The sequence below is a fragment of the Poecile atricapillus genome, chromosome 6, assembly GCF_030490865.1.
Source record: "Poecile atricapillus isolate bPoeAtr1 chromosome 6, bPoeAtr1.hap1, whole genome shotgun sequence".
NCBI classification, from domain to species: domain Eukaryota; kingdom Metazoa; phylum Chordata; class Aves; order Passeriformes; family Paridae; genus Poecile; species Poecile atricapillus.
This window is the reverse complement of record NC_081254.1, coordinates 25,528,766-25,550,950: the sequence shown is the minus strand read 5'-3', so window position 1 is coordinate 25,550,950 and position 22,185 is coordinate 25,528,766. Positions and strand designations below refer to the sequence as shown.

General features: G+C 56.7%; 1 protein-coding gene across 5 annotated transcripts; it reads left to right on the top strand.

The window, feature by feature from the left end:
• The first annotated feature begins 3,488 nt into the window (after nucleotides 1-3,488).
• SEMA4G (semaphorin 4G) lies at nucleotides 3,489-22,140 on the top strand. Of its 5 annotated transcripts, none has more exons than XM_058841209.1 (17): nucleotides 3,489-3,531; nucleotides 13,447-13,678; nucleotides 14,828-14,976; nucleotides 15,526-15,588; nucleotides 15,668-15,766; nucleotides 16,957-17,050; nucleotides 17,277-17,390; nucleotides 17,591-17,757; nucleotides 17,904-18,073; nucleotides 18,211-18,355; nucleotides 18,430-18,652; nucleotides 18,739-18,854; nucleotides 19,177-19,328; nucleotides 19,536-19,597; nucleotides 19,678-20,938; nucleotides 21,150-21,269; nucleotides 21,352-22,140. In XM_058841209.1, exons 2-15 carry the CDS (start codon nucleotides 13,561-13,563, stop codon nucleotides 20,532-20,534), a joined length of 2,529 nt encoding a protein of 842 aa, XP_058697192.1. In that variant the 5' UTR covers nucleotides 3,489-3,531; nucleotides 13,447-13,560; the 3' UTR covers nucleotides 20,535-20,938; nucleotides 21,150-21,269; nucleotides 21,352-22,140. The 5 variants fall into 5 exon arrangements, with proteins under 5 accessions (XP_058697192.1, XP_058697195.1, XP_058697191.1 ...); XM_058841212.1 differs by lacking the exon at nucleotides 3,489-3,531 and adding an exon at nucleotides 10,216-10,605 and having other exon boundaries at nucleotides 19,693-20,938; XM_058841208.1 differs by lacking the exon at nucleotides 3,489-3,531 and adding an exon at nucleotides 10,216-10,605.
• The last annotated feature ends 45 nt before the right edge of the window (nucleotides 22,141-22,185 follow it).

Sequence of the window (22,185 nt, the reverse complement as noted above, 5' to 3'; positions counted from 1 at the left end):
GTGATGCCAAGTGAAACATGAGAGCTGCCATGGCTTTGCCCTGGCTCCCTGGGCATCTGAGGGCTGAAGGGGGATGTCTGTGAGCTTTTCTCCTCGCTGCCATGGGCAGAGCTGTGTGGCAGAAACGGGTGAGCCCAAAAATGCTGGCAAATGTTGACATCTGCCTGGTTTTGCCATGTTGCAGGAGTGGTGGGGCTGGGCTGGTGGCCCAGGTACAACTGGGGCTGTGACATGGCAGAGCCTGCTCTGCACAGTCCTCTCTCTGTGGGACAACAACCTAAGTGACAACAAGAAGAAATTAAACAGTAACCAGTCTCTGGGCTGGTGATGAGGGCACAAAAGCACTTCCTTTTCCTAAAGGCTATTTGGAGTAACAGGGAGAGAGCATTACAGATAAAATCTGCATTTACTGGAGATTAAATAATGTAAATAAATACATAAAATAAATAAATACAGATTAAATCTGTTTTTATTACAGATAAAATCTGGCATGGTTTTGGGAACGGGGGTTTCTCAAGGCACCATGTTGTGACTCAAAGGGTCCCCTGCTCTGGGCTGGCCCCTGGGCTGGGATAGGAATTGTAGGGCTGTAAATCCTATGAGGAGCACATTGATGGAGTTGGGGAGAAAAGGATCCTTTCCCTGGAGAAAAGGGTGTTCTGGAGAGACCATGTCGCTCTCTACAGTTGCCTGAGAGGAGGTTGTAGCAAGGTGAGGGTCAGTATCTTCTCCCAAGTAACAAGTGATAGGACAAGGGGAAATGGCCTCAAGCTGCACCAGAGGTTCAAGTTGAACATCACGAAGAATTTATTCTCTGTAAGTGTGGTTAAGTGTTGGAATGGACTGCTCAGCGTAGTGGTGGGGTCACCATCCCTGGAGATGTTCAAGAATTGACTGGATATGGCACTTAGTGCTGTGGTTTTGTTGACCAGGTGTTGTTTGGTAAAGGCTGGACTCAATGATCTTGGGGATCACTTCCAACCTTAATGATTCTATGATTCTAGAGCTGCCCCAATAGGAAATTCCCCTACCAGCAGCTTCCTGGCTCTGGGCTAGGGTTGAAGGCCAGACCTCCCTGCTTGGCTGAACCAATCCGTGGATGTGAGGGATGCAAGTACAGGAGAGGGTTGGGTCTGTTTGGGCTCCTGCTGCCTGGAACCCGCTCTGACTCTTGGGAAAGCCATGCAAAGAAGAGGAAGACCCTGGCCTTCAACTCTCGTGGAGCCCTAAATTCCTTCAGTTAATCTCATGGGGGCAGCAGAGCAGGCAAAGCTCTGAAAATAGATCTGTTTCCAACTGCCAATGACTCGTGTTAATTAATTAAAGCCTCGCAAGCTCAGGCCTGTAAAAGCGCAGTGCTGGTCGCGCCAGGCTCGGCTTGCTCTGCACTCACGCACTAATTATCTTACTGCAAGGCCAGCAGCTAACGAAGCTCCAATTTGTGCTGGGTTCGGCTTCCAGCCATGTGGGAGGCAGGGAGAGCTGTTGCAGGATGGGACGGGCACAGTGCCCTGGATAAGGGGGAGCTTTGGACAGCCCTGTCCCAGCCCTGGCACCCCCTACCCCAGCGCTCATGGACCTGTTCTCCCCATAACTGGTCCCACAGCTGTGCCTCCGCTAAGGTAAGGAATGGGGTTTGGAGAGGATGTGGAGGACCAGCTGCCTTGCAGCACCTGAACACCCCATACCTGGGTAAGACAGGCTGGCCAAGAGCATCCCTGCCTGGCTCTCAGTGCGTGGGCCTCCCACTTCTGCAGGGGAGGCAGAGGGGCGAGGCAAAGTGAGTCGTGGAGGAGACGCTGGGGTTTTGCCCAAGGACAGGAGGAAATGGTAATTAGCCTCTGGAGCACACAAGAAGTGAGGGAGGGACGGCAGGGAGTGCTCAGGGAAGTGGGCAGTGTCTGCTCTGAGAGTGGGGACAAGGAGCAGGTCTTGGGATATCATCTGGAAGAGGGGGTGGTGGCTGCCTGGGGAGTGTGTGTACGGGTGACAGAGCCACTTGTCATCAAGAGCACTCAGATGAGTGCCTCCTCAGCTGAGACCCATTGGTGGGTGAGGACTGGGGGCATTCAAACCCCTGTTACCCTCCCTCCCACCTACTGTGTTTGTAGGAGGTAGGATCCTGGCAGTCAGAGGCCTTGAGAATGGCATGTTAGTCAGGCTCCCCACAGGAACACCCTGGTCCTGCCATCTCTATTGACCCTAAAGGTCCAGAAGGTGGTGGAATCTCAACTAAAGCTGATCTTAACCCCAGACAATGCTCAGCAACTGTAGCACAACCTGCTTAACCCTATGCACGGCTGTGGGTCTGGCTCCAGGTCTGCAGGGTGTGGGGTTGGGGTGGCCTTTGTCCCCTTCCTGGAGACCTCACCCTTGGGAGGGGTTGTTGTGGAGCGGAGGGGCTGAACTGGCATCCAGGGGTGCTGGGCCTGGGCACCACATGGCTTTTTAACCATGGGCTGGCATCAGCCGGCCACCCTGCCAGCTCCAAGAGAGCTGTAATCCAGCGTTCCCAGGTACAGCATTTCCCCACCTCCCGCTCCAGCTGATTTCCAACTGCCCTAGATCCAACCTGCTGATTACACACAGTGTTGGCTCAGAGTTTTGCTTCCAGGAGGCCTGCTGCTGCTGTGAGGGGTGAGGAGAGAGGGTTGGCCAGGTGCTGGAAGCTTACGAAAGGAAAGCAAACAGGCCTGGACCTGGCAGCTCCTCCACATGGGGAGGAGCTGCAGAAGCCACCCAGGATAAAAAGGCTCCACACAGAGCCCCAGAGAAACCATTACCTGCCTGTGTTTCCAAACAACCTTCCGCCATGCATGAATGGCGAGACACGTGCTGAGAGCAGAGAGAAGATGGAGCACAGTGCCTGACTCAGGGGTGCAGTGCAGGATGCTGGGGTGACTTTGAGGAGCAAGAAGCCTTAGTGAACACCATGGCACTGGTGGAGGGCTTGTGCTGACACTGGTGGCTCTGACTGGGCTCTGTGGCATGATGGCACTGGTAGCATGTGCTGGCAGAATAGGATGACACCCGTGTTCAGTCTCACTTTTTCACAGTCACAAGTCCACAATACCAGCCCTTTGCCTCCCTGACTTTGCAAAAGGCATTCACACGGGCCTTTTGGGGGCTGCATCACCCAAACCTCTTGTACTGACTGAGCTCCCGGCCCACCCTACGTGTCGAGGGCCGACCAGGGGCTGCACGGCAACATCCCGTCCCTGCCTGCCGCGACTCTGCCGAGGGACATGCTGCCACCTGCTTCCACGCAAGGCAGGCAGGGCGGCCCTGCTCCGCTCTCCTCCTCCTCCTCCTCGCGGCGGCCCCAGGCCGCTGGCCCCCGCACGGCGCTGCCGGCAGGGGGCGGAGCGGGGCCCGGCTCGGTCCGGCACGGCGGGGCCGCGCACAGCCGAGCTGCGCCGCCGAGCCGAGCCCTGCCGAGCCGAGCCGAGCCCTGCCGAGCCGAGCCCAGCCGAGCCGAGCCCAGCCCAGCCGAGCCGAGCCTGCCCTGCCGTGCTACCCGCACCGAGCCAGGCGAGTACCGGGGGAACGCGGGCGGCGCCGGCCAGGGGGGTGCGGGTCCGCAGGCCGGGGGGCGCTGGGCTTGGGCTCCGGCTCCGCAGGCAGGATCGGGAAGCCGGATCGTGCGGCTGGGGGCGGGTAATGCTGGGGCTGGGTGCTCAGCCCACGAGCAGGATCTGGAGTGCTGCGTGTGAGTGTTGAATCTCTTGGTGGGTCCTGGGGTGCTGGCTCGGGGTCGGGTCTGGGTCTGCAGGCAGGGTTTGGGGTGCTGGGTCCCGGTGCTGAATCCACAGGCAGGGTTGGGTTGTTGGACCTGGAGCGCCGGGTCTTGGTCCGGGTCCACAAGCAGGATTTGGAATGCTGGTTCTGCCTGCTCGGGTGCTGGATCCGGGTGCTGAGTCCACAGGCAGGATCTGGGGTGCTGGGTGTGGGTGCTGCTCACAGGAAGGGGACAGAGAAAGAGGAGCGGGGCTCTGACCTGCTGTGGTTGAAATCCTGGGAATAACGCGTTTGGGGGAAACAAGAGGGCAGAACCTTGGAAGCAGCATGGAGAGAGGTCCAGGGTAGGTCTGGTGCAGGTGAGGATTTGGGGATGATGAGCAGGAGGGGAGATGGCATATGCTGGATCTGGTGGCAGTGCAGGAGCTTTCTTTGGGGACAGGTTTGGGGTGTGGGGTGAGGTGGGTCTGGGGGACCTGGGTAGTAGTGACGGGGGCTGTGAGGGAGCACGATGATAGGAGTTGCAGACAGACAGGGCACCATCTCTGGGCAGGGAGGGCTGGATACAGCCCTTGCCTTCCCTAGCAGGCTGTGGGGATCAGAGGTCTGTAGGGATGAGAACTGCTGGGGGTGTTTGGGAAGGCTGAGCATTACCTGGGGTCAGCTGGTGTTTCAGATGGCTGGGATGAGGTACTAAACCGATGCAGGTGGTGCAGTGCAATCCCTGCCCCCCTCTCCTTCCCTTTGGAAATCAGGGGGTGGTCATGGAATGTGGCTTGTCTGAGCCTTGTCTCGTTGAGATTCATCTCCTTGGGATGCATTGCTGTGGGGGCTGCAGATGGCCCCCAGGCAAAGCCCGCACTGGGGGCTCCTCTGCATCTTCGTGCCAATTCAAAGGTAGAAGGTACCTGCAGCAGTGGAATTTGAGGCTCTCTTTGCTCTCTCCATCAGTGCCCAGGTGGGCCAGTGACTTGTGCCTGGCCTTTAAACCAAGAGTGTGAAGTGGGCGGGGGAACCATGAAAAGGCTCTTCTGGTGCCAAAAAACACCAGTCTCCTAAGACAAAGAGGCTTCCCAAAATGGATGAGGAGTGCTGTTCTGCTCAGATGCAGGGAAATTATTAATAACAACAGCGGCATTTTTGGTGCTAGTTGGCCTGCCACTGCGGGCTCTGGCTGCTTTGCTTCCCTTGCGGCGGGTGCTGGCTGGGGCCCCCCCACCTGAACCCCAAACCTGGGCAGGGTGACCATGACAGCCGCAGATGCTGCGTGTGTGCCCTGCAGGGCAGGTCTGTGCTTCATCTCGGTTTGGCCAGGCTTGCTCTGCCCAGAGGGATGAGGGGCTGCCCCCCAGCAGGAGAGATCCCTATCAGGACTTTGTTTTTTGTGTTGCAACCTGAGGGGAAAAAAAAAAAAAAACCCAAATCCCAACCGCCCTTTCAGCTCCTGCAGATGAAGCTTTGTTCTCCTGCCCCCCACCCTTTCCAACATCTATTTGAACATTTCACCACTTTACCCACCAGGAATGCAAAGGGTTTGCTAGAGCTGGGAGGTTTATTCAGCAAATCTGGCAGGTCATGTGCCGGGAAAAAGCATCCAGGTGTGCTTAGCAAGACTGGTGGGGGGGCCTCTGCCGGCACCCCGTGCAGGAGGGCAGCGGAGGGTGCAGTGGAGACGCGGTGCCAGCCTCGCCTGGCCGCGTGTGGGGAATTTCCCTGCACTTGCCCGCCGGCTTTGCTTGGCATCTTGATGCGACTTGTTGGGAAGCAGCTCATGTGATGGGAGGTTCTGTGAGAGGGAGTCCTGGGGATCTGCTGCCTCTCGGAGGGGAGGGGTGATGCCCCCAGACTTTTTTATGTACCCCACTGACAGTGGTGCTCGGTGGGTGCCTGTTCCTGTTCAAAGGTGAGGGCTCCTACCTGGCTGGTGCTTCAGGAGGAAATGCTGCCATCTCCATTCCTCCCTGGCTGGCTGTGCCATCAGCTCCTCGTGATTTAAAAGCATGAGGGCTCTGCCATAGCAAGGTCATGACCAAAGCCACCCCTTCCTTCCTCCCGGGGCCTGAGCTCTGCTGTTCAGAGATGAAGGAGGCTGAGGGTTTCAGCACCAGGTAACCTACTGGTGTGGGGGCCGGGATGCAGCTTTGTGATTCAGAGTGTGCTCTGCTTTTCTTGTGGCTTAAAAGATCCCTCCAGGTACAATCCCACCTCCATTACCTGGTGGAGGGCGACTGTTTGCCTGTTGCAAAGCCCAGCCCATGTAAATAATGTGGGGATCTGATTTTGGGGCAGCAAAGCTGGTGGTATGCAAACAACTGTGGGAAAGGCCAGATGTTACTGCTTTGTGCTATGCAGTTTTGAATGCAAAGTGGAATATCAAAATTGGGTTTGACCCCAAATTGAAGCTTTGTTGGAGGGAAAGCAAAGGAAACAAGAAGATGTTGTTGAAACTGGAAGCCCTAAAACTACTCCCATCATCTGGTTTTTCTGGACTTTGGAAAAGAAAACAGTTTATCTTTGGAATAAATAAAGGGGAGAGGAACAGGCTCGCAGCAGAAACTCCCATGTTCACTGCAGACAAGTTGGGTTGTGCTCCACCTCTTGCCTCCGCTTCCAAGGGGACCCCAGGTTGTGTGTGATTTCTGAGCCTCTGTTTCCCCTTGGGAAAGCCCCACACCGTCCCGACGGTGGGAACCCCAGGCACTGCCAAGAAACATCTTTGAAACTCAAACCTGGCTTTGGAAAATAACTGGAAGACAAACCGGCTCTAAACAAACACCCAAGTTAATTCCGTGTCTTGCATTGTACGAGCCCAGTGAAATGAAACACAGTGCAGCCACAGGGACGGGCAAATGGATTCAGATGCTTTAAAAAGCCCTGAAATCTGCTGGCTTTGAGATGTCCTTTTACAATTACGGTTGGGATTTTTTTCTTGTTTTCTTTCTGTTCCTGTTTCTGTTTTCTTTCTTTGTTCCTGGGAATTTAATTCTACAATTGCTTTGCTGCTTCTGCTGAGGAGACAATGTGCTTCAGCCACAAAGCCTTTGAAGGCTGAATTGCAGATCACATCCAGTGCTGAGCCACTTGGATGCAGACGCCCCCTTGCTGGGAGAACTTGCTGTGATGTGGAGGGCTGTCTGTCTGTCTGTTTGTCCAGGCTGCTGAGGGGCTCCCGGCCAGCGGTGAAGCTTGTCATGCAGCAAATGAAAAAAGGATGGAACATGTTGGGGTTTGGAGGTGATGTTGCTGGCATCAAGCTTGCCTCTTCCTAATGATGGAGGAGCTGGGAGCCCCAGGAATCTGCATCCCATATCCCAGGGCTCAGTGGCTGCGCTCTGCCTCCCCCATGTCCTGGGTTGGAGGCGAGCGGGTGAAGTCAGAGCGAGGCCGCCAAGTCTCGGCACCATCCGGTTTCACTTCCCGGTTGTTGCATGACTCCCTGCGCTACTCTCAGGTGTTCCTAGGCTGTGGGGTCAACCCAGGGCTGCTGCTGTGGTGTTTCCAATGGGGAGATAGGTGCTGTGTGAGAGGGAAGAGCCATAGGGACTGTGTCCTCACTGCTGTCCTGCAAGAGCTAATGGCCTCCAGCACAGGAGGAATAGTTCTGTGATGGGAGTTCTGCTGCTCTGTTTGGGGGATCTGGGTCTGGGCTGGCTGTGGCATCCCTTGGTGCTCTTGGTCCAGCTACTGAGCTGCAAGGATTTGCCCTTCAGCCTTCCCTACTTGCACCATTCCAGACCATCTCTGGGCAAGGCCCCTGGATCCAGGCAAGGAACTGTTTCAACTAACAGATGGTGTTGGTGGGTTTTCCATTAGGGTGGGCAGTGGAAAAGTGATCTGTTCTGCTGTCCTGGGCACTGTGCTCTTGCTGTTAGCTTCTGTCACGTCATGAGCAGCTGGAGCCGAGCTTTTCCCTGTGCCTGGCAGCCATGGCACAGGGCAGAACAGCTTTCCTCATTTTTCTCAGTCAGATTTTTTTGGGTAGGTTTGGATGGGAATGGCTGGAGAGCTCTCATGGGGACTTGGCACTGAGCTTTGTTGCTGCTTGGCAGCCCCTTTGAACCTCCTGTTCCACATCAAACCTGACCTGATGGAGGAGAGGAACGAGTTCTTGTGAGATTAGTGAAAACAGGGAGCTTGGGAGCAGCTAACACACCCTGATCCCTGCAGCCATGCAGGGGGGGACACTGTGCATCCCTTCCCCTTGTGGGGTGGGCAACATCCCCCACAGGACTGCAGCAGGGGGTGGCAAATCTGTCGGAACCAGGGCTGCTAGTTTTATTGCTGACTGCTCAGCTTGTCTTTCCAGGGATGTTTGGCTTCCTCCAGCACTGCTGCCCCTTAAACTGGCCCACATCCCTGACTGTCCCTACTCACTCTCCAATCCATTGCTTTGCTACTTCACATGTCTCCTCCCTGCCGTGACATTTCTGAGATCAGAGCTGGGTGCTCTCTGCTGGATGTGCTGGGCTCTGCTGGTGGCTGGTGGGGACTGTGCTGTGGGAATTTGGAGCCTTTCCCATGGCCTGCAGGAGCCTGCCACCCGCCTCCCTGGCTCCATGATGGCTGTGCTCTGCATGGGGGCTTTGCGTCGGGAGCAGGGCAGGGTACTCTGTGAGAAGAGCTGATGCTGCAGCTCTTCCTCCCCTTCTCTGTGCCCAAATCCCAAATTTGGGTAAAGGAGAAGTACATCTGCTTCCTGAATGGTGGAAGCTCTAGTGTGTGTCTGCTCAAGCACCTCAGGGTCAAGTATGGTTTTGTTTAAAGAAAGCAACTAAAATAAACTCAGGGAGGGGCTCCCAGGAGGTCACTGTGCTCCTTCTCTCCCTGACCCAGCATGGGTCCCCTCTTCCTGGAGGGCATTTGGCAAGTTTGCATTTTTTTTGCTTGTGTTGTTGACAAAAATCCTGTCTGGTTGAGAAATATCTGTGCAGCAGCGCCAGCCCAGTCCCACGGGTCAAATCCTGCCCCCGTAAATCTGTGCCGGGAACAGTGGCTTGTTTTGGGCTGGCCTTTGGGGGTGCTGCCACAGGGGACCCGTGTCCTTGCAGGGCAATCCAGGCACGGGGCCAGGAGCAAACTCCTCAAACAAATGGATGGACAGATGGACACTATGGGCTTAGGGTGGATCTGATGTTTTAACATTTGCTGGTTGGGCTCTGCAGCAGAAGCAAAGTGCTGGAAGTTCGTCAAGGACTGAATTAAAGTTGCCTGGCAACCTCCATCCCGGCTCCTCTTCCCACATCTCGCAGGATTTCCCACCCAAGGTCTGCCGCCTCCGGGGAAGAGGGGCCCAAAATGCATTGCGCTCGCATCCAGGCTGGGGCTAGGCTTGTCTCCCATCCCTGGATGGATCCTTTCCCATAACTTACTGGCTGTTCCCACGCCTGGGAGCTGCGAGCTCACCCCACCTCATCCCCTGGGGCAGGTGCCTTTCCCCCAGCCCGCCAGGAACGGGTTGGGCTGTTTCAGCTGAACCCGAGGGCAACTTGAGTGGGTTTCCTGGAGGGTAGAACAGTTCAGTGACAGTGGGAATGTGAGTGGCTGCAGGGGGATGTGCCAGGCTTGGCCCCTGTGAGTAGAGTGGAATTGGCTGTATAGGGTTTGGAATACCCAGGCTGGGCTGCCATAAAAAGGCAAAGTGCAATTGGTGTCTTCTGGTGCAGTCCCTGATGGGGATTTTGTTAAGACTGTTTTGCAGCTCCATAACCCAGAGAAGTCCTGCTGAAAATCCCTGTCTCCTACTGGGAAACTGGCAGTGCATGTAGTAGTCTGTGATGCAGAGGGGAACGGCCCATGAGAGAGGAGGAATGTCCAGCAGCCACTCTGGGAGCCTGCATGGGCTTTACTAGATCTTGGTGGAACAACTACAAGCTGTCTAGGGAGGGGTGGGATGGGGAGGTATCTTATCCTGCTCTGCAAATCTGTCCTGCCATCCAGAATGGATGCTGAGGGTAAGCTGGGAAAGTGCTGCTCTCACCCACCACTTCCATTCTTTCTCCTAAGTTCCTCTGAAATTAAAAAGCTGGCATAATTTTTAGTTGTGCTGATGAGGAAACATCCATGGGCAGCCTGTAAGACCCCATCTGTGGTCTCTCCATGTTTGCCAGCCCCACAGACAGCACAGCTTCCCTGCACTGCAGCTTGCAAACAGCTTGTGTTCCCAGGTTTTGCTGCCTTGTGACTTTGAGGACCGTGGGGCAGTGGGAAGGGGCTCCTATGCCCACAGAACGTCCTGCTGCAGTGGCTGTTGAGGTCTATGACAGCTTTGGCCAGTTTCTTTGGCCAGATCTGGGCTGGTGAGACTGTGAAATTCATTCATCAAAAGCTTTTTGCTCCTCCAGAGATGCTGGTCACAGGGATTTTAAGGAGGTGCCGACTGGGCCAGCCCGTTTGGGTGTGCTGTGCCGGCTGGCTGCCGGTGGGAGGCTGAGGCTGGCACAGTCATGCTCACACAGCTTCCGTCGTGACCCAGTAAACCCAGTCAGACCTGACCGGGGCCCGCTCGCTGCCCTTTGTGCTCACCCACGCCTGCACGCCTCTGCCGCCCCACTGCTTTCCTGCCTTCCCCAGGGACCGGCAAACACATCCCACTGGTGAGAGATGGTACCTGCCTCTCGCTCCATGCTGGGAGCTGTGGCTGAAGCCTGTAGGATCACTGATAGCCAGTGGTAGGAGGGTGGGCTTTTGCCTCTGTGGATGTTACACGTTGTGAGTAGAGCAGCTGGTTCCTGGCTTTGCCCCCCTCGAGGTGTCCGTCAGCCCTGTGGTCCTGCATCCACCATCCTGCTTCTTCAGTGTCACCGGCCAGCGTGGGAGCTGAGGCTGGACAATCAGGTCCCATGTTGGCCCTCCCGTGCTGGGGAGTAGGTGAGGTGCCGAGGAACTTGGGAGGTCACTCCTGGGGAGGGGGTGGGCTTTTCTGGGCAGTTTTTCTCTTAAATTCCTAGTTTCTTTGGAGCTGCTGCTGCTTTTCAGCCTCTTCCTCTCCCCTTTTTATTCCCCTCCTCCAGAGAAAACTCTGTGGCATTTCCATTCCCAGCTTTTTTCCATTTCTTGTTGAAGTGCTGGACTTGAGTAATCCATCTGCCCCCAGCCCTCATGGTGGGTCCCACAGATCAAGACCTCCTCTGCTTCCTGCCTGAGCCCTTGGCTTCACCCTGATCTTAGAACTTGCACCCTGACAAGGGGGAAGTGATGAGTTTGGGGGTGTTTGGTGTGGCTGCAAGACCAGGGTATTGACCTGAGGGGAGACAAGGATTGTTTCAGTTCCTTCTTGCTTTTTCTCCCCCACCCTAGGTATGAAAAATAAAAACCAGAAAATAAAAAAAGAAAAATAGGGAAGCTTGGAACAGCCCTTCTCTTTGAGTAAAATATTAACTGGCTCTTATGGCGTAACTGATTAAATTTTCTTTAGGACAAAGTTACATCTGATCTTGGGCAAAGAAGCCTTTGGAAATGGGTGTAGCTGCTTCCCTGGAAAAAGCAGAGGAGCCCAGCCCTCACAGCATGAGAGGCTTCTCCCCCCTGCCCAGCCAGGAACCCTGCACAACCTCCCAATTTAACTTATTCTTGTTTTCCCCCTGTACTGTCTTGGTGTGTGTGATGGTTAAATGTTAGCTGGGGCTGGCTTGCAGCAGCACGCTGGCCCTGTGATAAACACCACCCCTGCTGCCCTGCCTGGCCACACTCCCTGCTCTCGTCCCCAGCACGTCGGGAGCCAAGCAGCAGGCAAAGTTCAGGGCTTGTTTGTGCAGGAGAGATAAGGTGAGGACGCCCAGCAGCATGCAGGGCTGTTACTCATTTATGAGAGATCATTGTTTGCCTTGTTGTAAGGAGATTTCTCCTCCACTCTGCTTTCCCATCCCAGGTGCAGCAGCTCTTGTGGCTTGTGCATGATTCCAGACTCGTGTCCCCATGTGGAGGCTTGGGGAAGAGTCCCTGTAACTTCCAGAGTGACCCTGCTCCCACTGGTGGGATGGCAAGCTGTCAGCATAGGGCTGGCCATGGTACTTTGGTGCTCCAGGTGTGACCCCACCACTTTGCCCAAAGCTTGGTGGGTTTGGCTTATGCTAGACATGGTGTAACCAAAACAAATTCTTTCTTCTTGATGTCCATCTGCACTCACCTGCCTTGCATTGCTGTGCTGTCATTCATGGGAAGACCCTCTCTCTGTACAGGGCTTGTCCTGGAAACAGGAATAACATGGAGTGAGCCTGCTCTGGGATCTGCTCCCCAAAGCTCAGTCCTGCATGCAGCACCCTGCCTGCACCCAGGGTTGGATGCCCTTGGGTGCTCTGTGCAGGTCTGGAGCCTAGGGGACAGTGGGGCAGCAGGGGGAAACATTTCCCATCTGCCTCATTCCTGGAATGCTCTGGGGGAGCAGCCACTGCAGGTGTGAGGTTTGCAGGTCTGAAACCCCTTGAATGAACCAGCACTTTAATGCAAGCTCCAGAGCTGTGTCTGAATCCACATCCAGCCCCTCACTTTTCCTTTTCAGCCCCAAAGCCCTTTTCACTTTGGTTTTATCTCCCCTCTTCCTGGGACTCAGCAAATTATTTGCTTCAGGGAAATTGTCTGCATTGAACGTGTTTGAGCAGCTTCTCTACAGGGTCAGGTATTTGTTTTATATATATATATATATATATATATTTATAAACCTCTAAGCAAATATGTAGGTGCTGGTTACTTACGGGGGACTCTCTGGCTCAGAGATACCCAGTCATCTTTTTCCTCCATAATGCCTGCAAGATGAGCCAGTGGCTTTGCTCAGTGCAACTGGGAGAAGTGGGGGTTATTTGTGAGGGACCGAATGCATGAAAGTGAGAGCCAAAGTAGATGCAGAGCTTCAAGGCAGCTTGGGATGAAAGAGAAACTGAAATCTTGTGGAAAAACACTGTGGGGAAAAATTGTTTCCGCTTGAAAAGACTTGCTGAAGATTCCAAGCAGTTCCTATATGGATTTTCCTTCACCTTGAGTCCCTGAGTGCCTGAAGCACCCTTCCCAATGCCTCAGTCCTCTGGAGTCTCATCATTTCAGGAGGGCAAAACGGGGGCAAATATCTTGCACAGCAGGACATGGTCAGCTGGGCTTTTGGGAAGGAGAGGACACCTTGGGCTCCCTAGGACCCTTACTGTTGCCATTCATTCCTGCTGCAGCCACACTGGGGAGCGAGTCTTGGGGTACCTCAGTGTGCCAAGAGACCCACAGAGGGGCTTGGCCCTGAGCCCCTTTCTCTGTTTTTAAAGGAAAAATCTGACTGCTTTTTGGCTGTGAAATGCAATGGGGGATCAGCTGGCTCTGCTGAAACATATCCTTCAGTCAGGAGGATCTGCAGGAGCAAAAGGCTGGGAGTGAATGAGAGATGAACCCAGAGAAGACCTGGAGGAAAATGTACCTCCAAGCAGCTGACCCAAGTGGTCAGCAAGCAACTCCCTGCTGTGACAGAGTGGTTGCTGACCCAGGGAAATGCTGCAGAAGGTCCCTGTGCTCAAACTCCCCTCCATGCTCTGTGCCTTGTGCTGTGCCTTGTGCTGTGCCTTAGTTTCCCCTTTAGCAAACAAGGGTTTGTTTTTCCCTGAAGCCATCCCTGGCCTGAGGCCGTGGTGGGTCAAGCATCCATGCGTGTATGCAGCTGGCTCCTTCCCAAGCCTGCTTGCTTGTGAGGTGCTGGGCCAGCAGGAGTGTCTGACCCGGTGCTCTGTGTTTCAGGAGGGTTTGGTGGCCAGCCCTGTCCCCGAGAGCTGGAGATCCTGTGCCAAGGATTGGCTGTGCTGGCCCGGCAGCAGCGCCTGAGGCGGCTGCCCTTGCCGAGAGAGCAGGAAGATGAGCGGAGCTCCGGCACATCTCCTGACAACTCTCTTCATGGCAGCGGCAGCCGTGGGCTACCATCGCTCTGCCACCGACCTGGATGCCACCCCCAGGACAACGGTCTCCTTTGATGGTAAGGGGGTGTGGGTCCTGGTGCTGGCAGTGAGGTTTGGATTTCACTGACACTGGCCTTGGTGCGTTGTGACTGCATCTAGTCTTTGCCACCCCCCTGGAGCAGGGGCGTCAGCATGAGAGGGTGGCTACATGGGGGCCTCTGATCCCCTGGCCTCCAGAAATCAGACCCCATGTGGCTGGACCCCAAAGAAGTGAGCATAGCAAAATCATCTCCAAAGCCAGAGCGGGACAAGGATTTACAGGGAGCCAGCCCTGACCAACCCCTGGCCCTGCCCAGCAGCCCTTGGAGGATGTCCTGAGCTGGACATTGCATCTGGGCTGGGGTCTCATGGCCCAAATAGTCAGCAGGAAACTTCCTTCCATGATTTTCTCTAATTGCCACTGGGATCTTGACCTCCAGCCTCTGTGGTGTCAGTGAGCCCAGCAGTGTCATCATTCCTTGGGGATCCACATGGCATCATTGACCTCATTAGTGAGGCTCAACTCAGCAATTGGTGGTGGGAGAGTTTCATTAGCAGCTGGGGTGCCCTTTTCTCTCCAGGCAGTGCCTCTTTTCTGGGAAAGGTGGGGAATCATTCCTTTTCCAGCTGCCTACAGGGTCCCAAGCCTCACAGAATTTTCACTTCCTTCTGGTCCCTCTGACCAGGGCTGAGTCCTGTCTCACACATCTCAGCACCCCAGATTGGATGGTTGCACTGGCTTGGTGGGCAGGAGCACTCAGCCTCACTGCAGAATCACTCCCCTTGTATGACAGTTTTGGTTCAGGTTCTTTTATCCTTCCCTTTGGGCTGGCTCAGTTCAGACCCAGGGTCACTGCTGGCATGTTTCTGCTTTCTTTAGCATTTTCCCAAACAACGTGGCAGGTCTGTGCCCAGCACAGACATTGCAGCTCCCACCCCTGTGCTGTGCTTCAATTAGTGGAGAGAGATTTCCTCTGTGAGCCTGAGCCTAATTAGTGCCTTTTGCCTTTTACTGAACCTCCTCCCTTCCTTTCCTCCTGCTGTAACTGCCGTCACCCAGCACTCTCTGCCTGATAACCTCAGTGAGTGCCATCCCACCCACTTCCAGCTCCATTCTCTTGTCTTTTCCCAGTGGCTCGGGCTGTGCCTGCCCCGGGCTCTCTCTCAGCCCCCTGTTCCCTTTGCAGAGCTGTCGGGAGTCCGGCGCTTCAATGCGCACACCCTCAACTACAGCACCCTGCTGCTGGAGGACGACCGGGGCATCCTCTACGTGGGCGCCAGGGGAGCCATCTTTGCCCTCAACTCCAGTGACGTGGCTGACGGCTCCCACCACACGGTGAGCCCGGCCTCTGCTGGCTGGTTGTCCTCTCCTGTCCCATGCTGCCCAATCCCCATCCAAATTGTGGCCACTCCATGCCTGTGCAACCTCCCGCTGTCTCGGGTTGGAGCCCAGAGGCTTGCCTGGAGGTGATGTCTCCAAGTCTGTCCCCAGGTTGCCTGTGGACACCTGGTCCTTTTCCCCAGCCAGGCAACATGGGGACAGTGGTGGGAGACATCCCCAGGCTCAAAGCTGCCTGCTCCAGGGACACCTCAGCAGAGAGGGAATCACACTTTTTTGCTCCCCCAGGGAAGGATATCCCAAAATCCTCCAGGCTCCTGCAGTGCCCTGGGATGTCTGCCCACTGGCTGGGGTGTGGGACCACTCTTGCTGCAAGCTGGTGGGATGTGTGCAGGGTGCCATCCTGTGCTTTGAGCAGCCGTCCCTCCCTAAATAAATAAGGATTTTATCATCTCTGGTGGCTGTGATGAAAGCTGGAGCTTGCAGTGACAGGGGGACCATGCAGCAATAGGGGTCATGTAGTAGCAGTCTCTCTTCCCCTTGCAGATCCACTGGGAAGCCTCCCCTGAGAAGCAGATGGACTGTCTGCAGAAGGGCAAAAACAACAAGGTAGAGGTGCTGGGTGGGTGCCAGGGAGGGGCTGCCCCCGCTTTTCCCAGCTTGTAACACCTGCACTCACCCTCCGCAGACCGAGTGCTTCAACCACGTGCGGTTCCTGCAGCGGCTGAACAGCACCCACCTGTACGCCTGTGGGACCTACGCCTTCCACCCGCTCTGTGCCGCCATCGTGAGTACGGCTCACCCACAGCTGCCACCTGTCCCCTGCCACTATGTCACCCCTGGTGCAGCCCCTGTCCTCTCCCACCATCTCAACCCACAGCCCTGCTCCCTTTCTATCGCTGCCCCTGCCCCTCCCTGGCTCACAGTGGGGGTGAGTGACTCCCAGGCTGGGGTGAGTAGGTTTGAGGATGTGGCCACCATGATGCAGATGCGATAAGTCCCCACCCTAGCACTGGGGTTGGACTCTGACCCCAAGAGAGAGGGCTGGGGATGGATCAATGCCATAGGGGATGCACCAATGCCATAGGGGATGCGCATGGGCTCAGCAGGATGGGATGCACCTGCCCTGGACCTGGTCTCCAGTGCCTGCTGTTGCAGAATCCCTTCCCAGAGGAGGGGCTGCAGTGTGGCTGATGGCAGGTGGTATGCATGCACAGGGGAGGGTGACAGGGGCAGGACTGACTCAGCAGCCCCTCCCCAGGGATATCCTGTGCCAGTCTGAGATGCCCCACATGGCTGTGACTCATAGCAGAGTTTCCAAGAGGAGCCTTGTTTTACTGGCAATGGGACTTTGACCCCCTTTCAATAGCTCCTTGAGTCAATGGAGACTCAGTTGCCATTTGCCCACCTCCCTTCCTGAGCTTGAGGGCAAAGGGGCCCCTGGACCATGTCTGCAGTGTGTCCAGGGAGCCCTGGAGAGGCTGTGACTGTTCCCATGGCTGTGCTACTGGTCCGGTTTGGCCATTGCACACACTGGAAATTGGGTGGAGGAGCTGCCAAGCTGGAAGGGCCCTGTCATTATTTGACATGCTTTGAACTGCAAACCCCAAAAAAAGTAACTCCTGCCATGACATGGACAGCACCTGGGGGGACCCCAGGCTAGCTGAACAACGTCTGCCAACCAGGCACTGTCTGGGAATATTGGCTGCACTGGCTGGCTCCGGCCCAGTGCCCATGCAATGCCAACTGGGCTCCCCTTCCTCCCAGAGCCCTCTACCCACTCTTGGCTGGGGGCTGTGGCTGGCTGTGTGGTTTCTGACCAGTTGAAGGGTGCCAGGGGGCTTTGTCTTACTTTGACAAGGGCACGGCTGTGGACATCACTTTGTCCCTGTTAGCAGCCTCTGCAGAGAGCCTGAGGCTGGCAGGTGAGGTGGGTCTGTCCCTTAATGTCTAACCCAATTCCCTGTCCCCCTCAAGGATGCAAACAGGTTCATGTTGCCGTCCCACTTTGAGGAAGGCAAGGAGAAGTGTCCGTATGACCCTGCCCGTGGCTACACCGGCCTCATTGTGGGTAAGCAGCACCTTTCCAGCACTGGTGGGGACACGTAGGGTACCATGGCCCCATCCCCAACACCCCTGCAGGGGGTGCCAGCCAGATGGGTTCCCTGTACAGAGGCCTTAGCAAATCAGGACTCGGTCCTCCCCCTACTCATCTGCCTGGGGCATGGGGATGCTGCTGGCCTGTGGGGCTGTCTTCAGGCTGCAGGGCCATGCTGATGGGCACCCACCCTGCACAGATGGAGGCTTGTACACAGCAACACGCTACGAGTTTCGGAGCCTCCCTGACATTCGGAGGAACCTGCACCAGAGGCCACTGAAAACAGAGGAGTCCCCGCTGCACTGGCTGAATGGTGAGATGTCCCCGTCCCCCCCATCTTGTGGCTGCCATCATGGGCTGTGGGACACTGTGCATTGCCCTGGAGAGTGTGGAGCAGGTGTTGGGAGGGGCTCTGGAGTCCTGTGTGGTTTGCTATGAGAAGGAACTAAGGCAGGGAGGGATTCTCCATTCTGTGTTGGTCTCTAATCACCACCTCTTGCTCCATGTCCCCAGATGCCGAGTTTGTGACCTCTGTGCTGGTCCGGGAGAGCAAGGACAGCCCTGTGGGTGATGATGATAAAATCTACTACTTCTTCATGGAGCGGGCAGGAGAGGAGACCACATCCTTCTTTGACAAGAGTCAGGTGGCCCGAGTGGCCCGGGTGGCCCGTGTCTGTAAGGTAGGCATGTTCCCAGCCACAGGGAGCCAGGCACTGCTCCTGTTGGTGCAAGGGCAGCATGCCTCCACCTGTGGGAAGACAGGCATAGGAAGAGGGGAATGAACACCCGTCCAGCCTGTGCAGAAATGCTCTCTTCACCCTCCCAGAGCGATGTTGGGGGCAAGAAGATTCTGCAGCGCAAGTGGACATCCTTCATGAAGGCACGCCTGGTCTGCTACATCCCCTACTACGAGGTGCTGCGCAGTGTCTGCAGCCTGGATGGGGGCAACTGGGCCAGCACTGTCTTCTATGCTGCCTTCACACTCTCAGCACAGTGGTGAGTGGGGCAGTGGCCGAAATGATTTGGGCTAAGTCTGCAGCACCAGGGGAGCCAGAGATGCTCAAGGGGATGAACAGGCAGGTGCTGAGCATTGGTTGGGAGTGCCCAGGCTTAGGTGAGGTTCTGCTCCTCAGGAGGACCATGGAGGCCTCAGCCGTGTGCCGCTACAACATCTCGGCAGTGCAGCGTGCCTTCGAGGGCCCCTACATGGAGTACCAGGACTGGGCTCGCAAATGGTCCCGCTACGACGGTGCAGTGCCCGAGCCCCGGCCCGGCTCCGTGAGTGGCCAGGAGTGCAGAGCAGGGGGGCAAGGGGCAGCTGCCTTCCTCTCTGACCCCTGTTTCCCCTGCAGTGCATCACGGACCACTCCCGCAGGAAGGGCTACAACTCCTCGCAGGACCTGCCCAACAGTGTCCTGGACTTTGTCAAGCTGCACCCACTCATGTTTGAGGAGGTGAAGCCAGCCGGCGGGGAGCCGCTCCTGGTGAAGAAGAACGTGGTGTACAGCCAGCTGGCTGTAGACAGGGTGCAGGCCCTGGATGGCCGCTCATACGATGTGCTCTTCATGGGTACGGGTGAGTGTGAGATGAGTTTGACAGGCCTCTGCTGGGCAAAGGGCACACCTCACATTCCCTCCTGAATCCCCTGCTCTGCTCTCCAGGGGATGGCTGGATCCACAAGGCTGTGGTGGTGAACTCTGGCATCCACATTGTGGAGGAGGTGCAGGTGTTCAGGGACCTGCAGCCTGTGGAGAGCCTGGTGATCTCCCACAACCAGGTGAGGGGTGGAACAAGTAGGGGGACACCACACATGGGGCATGCTTATGCTGTGAAGCTGACATTGCACTCTTTGGGGGGTTGGGGAAATGACTCCTGGGTCACCCCAGCTCGGGATATGTGCTGGAGCCCAGGAGGGGTAGCCTGGGGAAACGGACCAGCCTGGCCATCAGCACTGACTGGGAGCTGGGGGCCCTTCTTGTGCACACCCATGAAGAGAGAGCTGTGCTGTGGAGCTGGGGGGATCTCTGGGCACCATGGGGCACTCCACAGACCAGCAGCATCATGCTAGATCCATACTGAGCCAGCCCTTTTCCCCTCAGAGGAGCCTGTATGTGGGAGCAGCCAGCGGGATTGTGCAGGTGCCCCTGGCCTCCTGCGCCAGGTATGCCTCCTGCTATGACTGCATCCTCGCCCGGGACCCCTACTGTGCCTGGGATGGCAGGGCATGCCGCACCGTCACCACCACAGACAGGTAGGGATGTGTTGCCTGATCCCAGATGGGTCCCCATGAACCTTCCACTTGCCCTATCCCACAAGCTTTCACATCACCTCGAGGCACAGTCACCCCAGAGCCAGCCCCAAAGGTCTGGCAGCTGACACTGGGTCTCCTGGTGGCCGTGACCCCCGTAAGGGTGGGCTCAGCTGAGGCTGTATGGCTGAGCCCACCCATGCCTTGCAGCATAGGGCTGGTGCAGGACATTCAAAGTGGAAACAAGGGATGCCGGAGCAGCTCTGGACGGGGTGAGTCTCTGCTGCCCCTCGGGACCAAGGGGATGCTGTGGCCAGCATCCCTTGGAATGGCTGGGAGAGGTGCAAGGCAGTGCGTGTCCCCGCAGGTTCCCTGCTGTGGAAGAACCGGACAGTGCTGCAGGGGGATGATGTGCTGCTGCCCTGTGACCAGCGCTCCAACCTGGCCCGAGCTGTGTGGTTGCTGAACGGCAGCGAAGTGCTGGGCACGGGGCAGGACCGGCTGCGTGTGGGGGTGGATGGGCTGCTGGTGACAGACACGCTGCCCCAGCACAGCGGCGAGTACCACTGCTACGGGGAGGAGCAGGGTCTCCGGACCCTGCTGGCTGCCTACAGCCTCACCGTGCTGCCCGAGCTGCCCCGCAGCCCTACAGCTGCGCCATCGCCCCATGCTGCCAGCCAGGCGATCAACGACACAAAGGTGGCTTACATCTCCGCCATCGTCACCTTGGTGGTGCTCTGCACCGTGCTCAGCACCATTCTCCTGTACATGTCCTGCCTGGAGAAGCGCAAGGGCAAGTACGTGCTGGGGGAGCCGCGGCCAGCCAGCGTGGAGCTGCAGACCGTCTCGGCCAACTGCCTGCGCAAGGGCCACCGGGAGGAGGAGGAAGAACAGCTCACCTACCCTGATGGCTGCCTGCGGATCATCCCTGGCGAGGCACCCACAGCTGCCACCTCCCCAGTCAAGGAGCTGCCGGTTGCCGTGCCCCCACTGCCGCCCCCGCTGCCGACCGAGCTCACCAACGGTGTGGGGGCTCTGCCCAATGTCCTCCGCAAGATGAATGGCAACAGCTACATGCTGCTGCAGCAGCAGGAGGAGCCACTGGCCTCCCCACTCTACAGTGCATCCTTCACCGAAGAGCTCAGCAAAATTTTGGAGAAGCGAAAACACACGCAACTGGTGGAAAAGCTGGATGAGAGCTCCGTGTAGGGGCTGGGGAGGGGGGTCCTGCCAGTGGGACCCTCCTCCCCTCCAGCCCCTTTTCCCATCCTTTGCCAGCAGTGTTACAAGACTCAGGCAAAACTACCTCCTGGATGGCAGAGCTGGGCCGGGCCCGGGCTCGGCCACTCCTTTGGCTTTTCATTCACTTTTGAGACTCGCTCTACAGAAAAAAAGTATCTATTTAAATTTGGAGCTCTATTTATGTATAAAAACTCACTGACGGTGGCCACGAGCTGGAGACAGGAGCTGGCACCTGGCTGAAGGTGGACACCATGGGGAAGGAGAGTTTTTGTCTGTTCATCCAGGCGTGAGAGACGCTGTTGTGGGTGTATGGACTTGGCCAGCCCTGCTGGGCATCTTTTGGCACACAGGAGCTGGATAGCTGCTGAGAGGTGGGTGAAGAGCAAGGAGGGGGGCTGAGGGCTGACATACTGTGCCTGTGCATCTCACAGGGCACAGGATCCCTACCCAATGTAGGGCTGGCAGGGTTTCCCCAGCTGCCGGCCCTAAGGCATGAGAGGGGCCCTGAACACATCTCACATTGTGAGGGGTGGTCTCAGTGGCTTCCAGCCCCTGCCCACTGTCCCACATCTGCCCCCTCAGGGTACCCCCTCTGTGAGAGGATGGTTTGGCGAGGGACAAGAGATAGGGAGAGGAGCTGATGTCCTGAATACCCTGGAGCAGCTGGTGAAGGGGCATGTGCCTACTGCGAAGAGGCCACAGGTGAAATACAGGGCTGGGTGCCCTGGGGAGGTGGCACCCCCAGGGCCTCCAACCCTGACAGGGCTCTGCTTCCTTTCCCTAGGGCACTGGATGCAGCAGCAGATAGCAAGATGCACTGGCAGTAGGACTGGCAGCCACCACCGTGCCCTACAGTGTGACAAGGGACCAGTGCACGATCCACATGCCTGTGATATCTGCAGTGCCCCTGTGCCTCCAAGCACAAAGCGTCTCTGCCCTCCTGTGCAGCACTGTTGATGAACTGGGGTTCAGGCACAGCCCTGTCACCCATGGGAAAATGCGTGGGCAGGGAAATGTCCTCACACAGTGAGGAAGAAGAGCCTTGGACAAGGGCCTGCCTCCCTCTGGAGCCTTCTCTCATGGCACTTTCCAGGAGAAGCCATGGTCCCTAAATCCTCTCAACTGTTTCTGCTTCTGCCACCTTCTGGGGGAACCTGAGAGATGGGGGTGACAAAAGCATCTCATGCTCCAGGGACAGTGTGGTGACACTGGAGAAGCGGGGGAGGGATACATCCTCCCCCATGTTCCTTGCTCGTACCTCCATGATCAGGACGTTGCCAAGGGCTCAGCCCTGCAGGGGAAACAGGAGAGGGGTGAAAACCCCTGGGGTCCCTCATGAACTACAGCTCAGGCCTCCGACTCCAGGAGAGTGAGGCTTAGCAGGAAAAGGCAAGAGTTGCACACTCTGCTACCCTGCCCCAGCCCTTGTCTTTGCTGCAAGGGGGCGTGAGCCACCCCCAAGGACTACCCCAAGGACCACCCCCAACGCCCAAGGAGGGGCATCACTCTGTGTCTGGCACTCCTCATGCACAGCTCCCCATTCCCCCCAGCAATAAAAATGGCTCTGTCTGGACATGGTGTAGCAGTGTCCTTCTAAAGGCAGGAGAAATGGATGCAG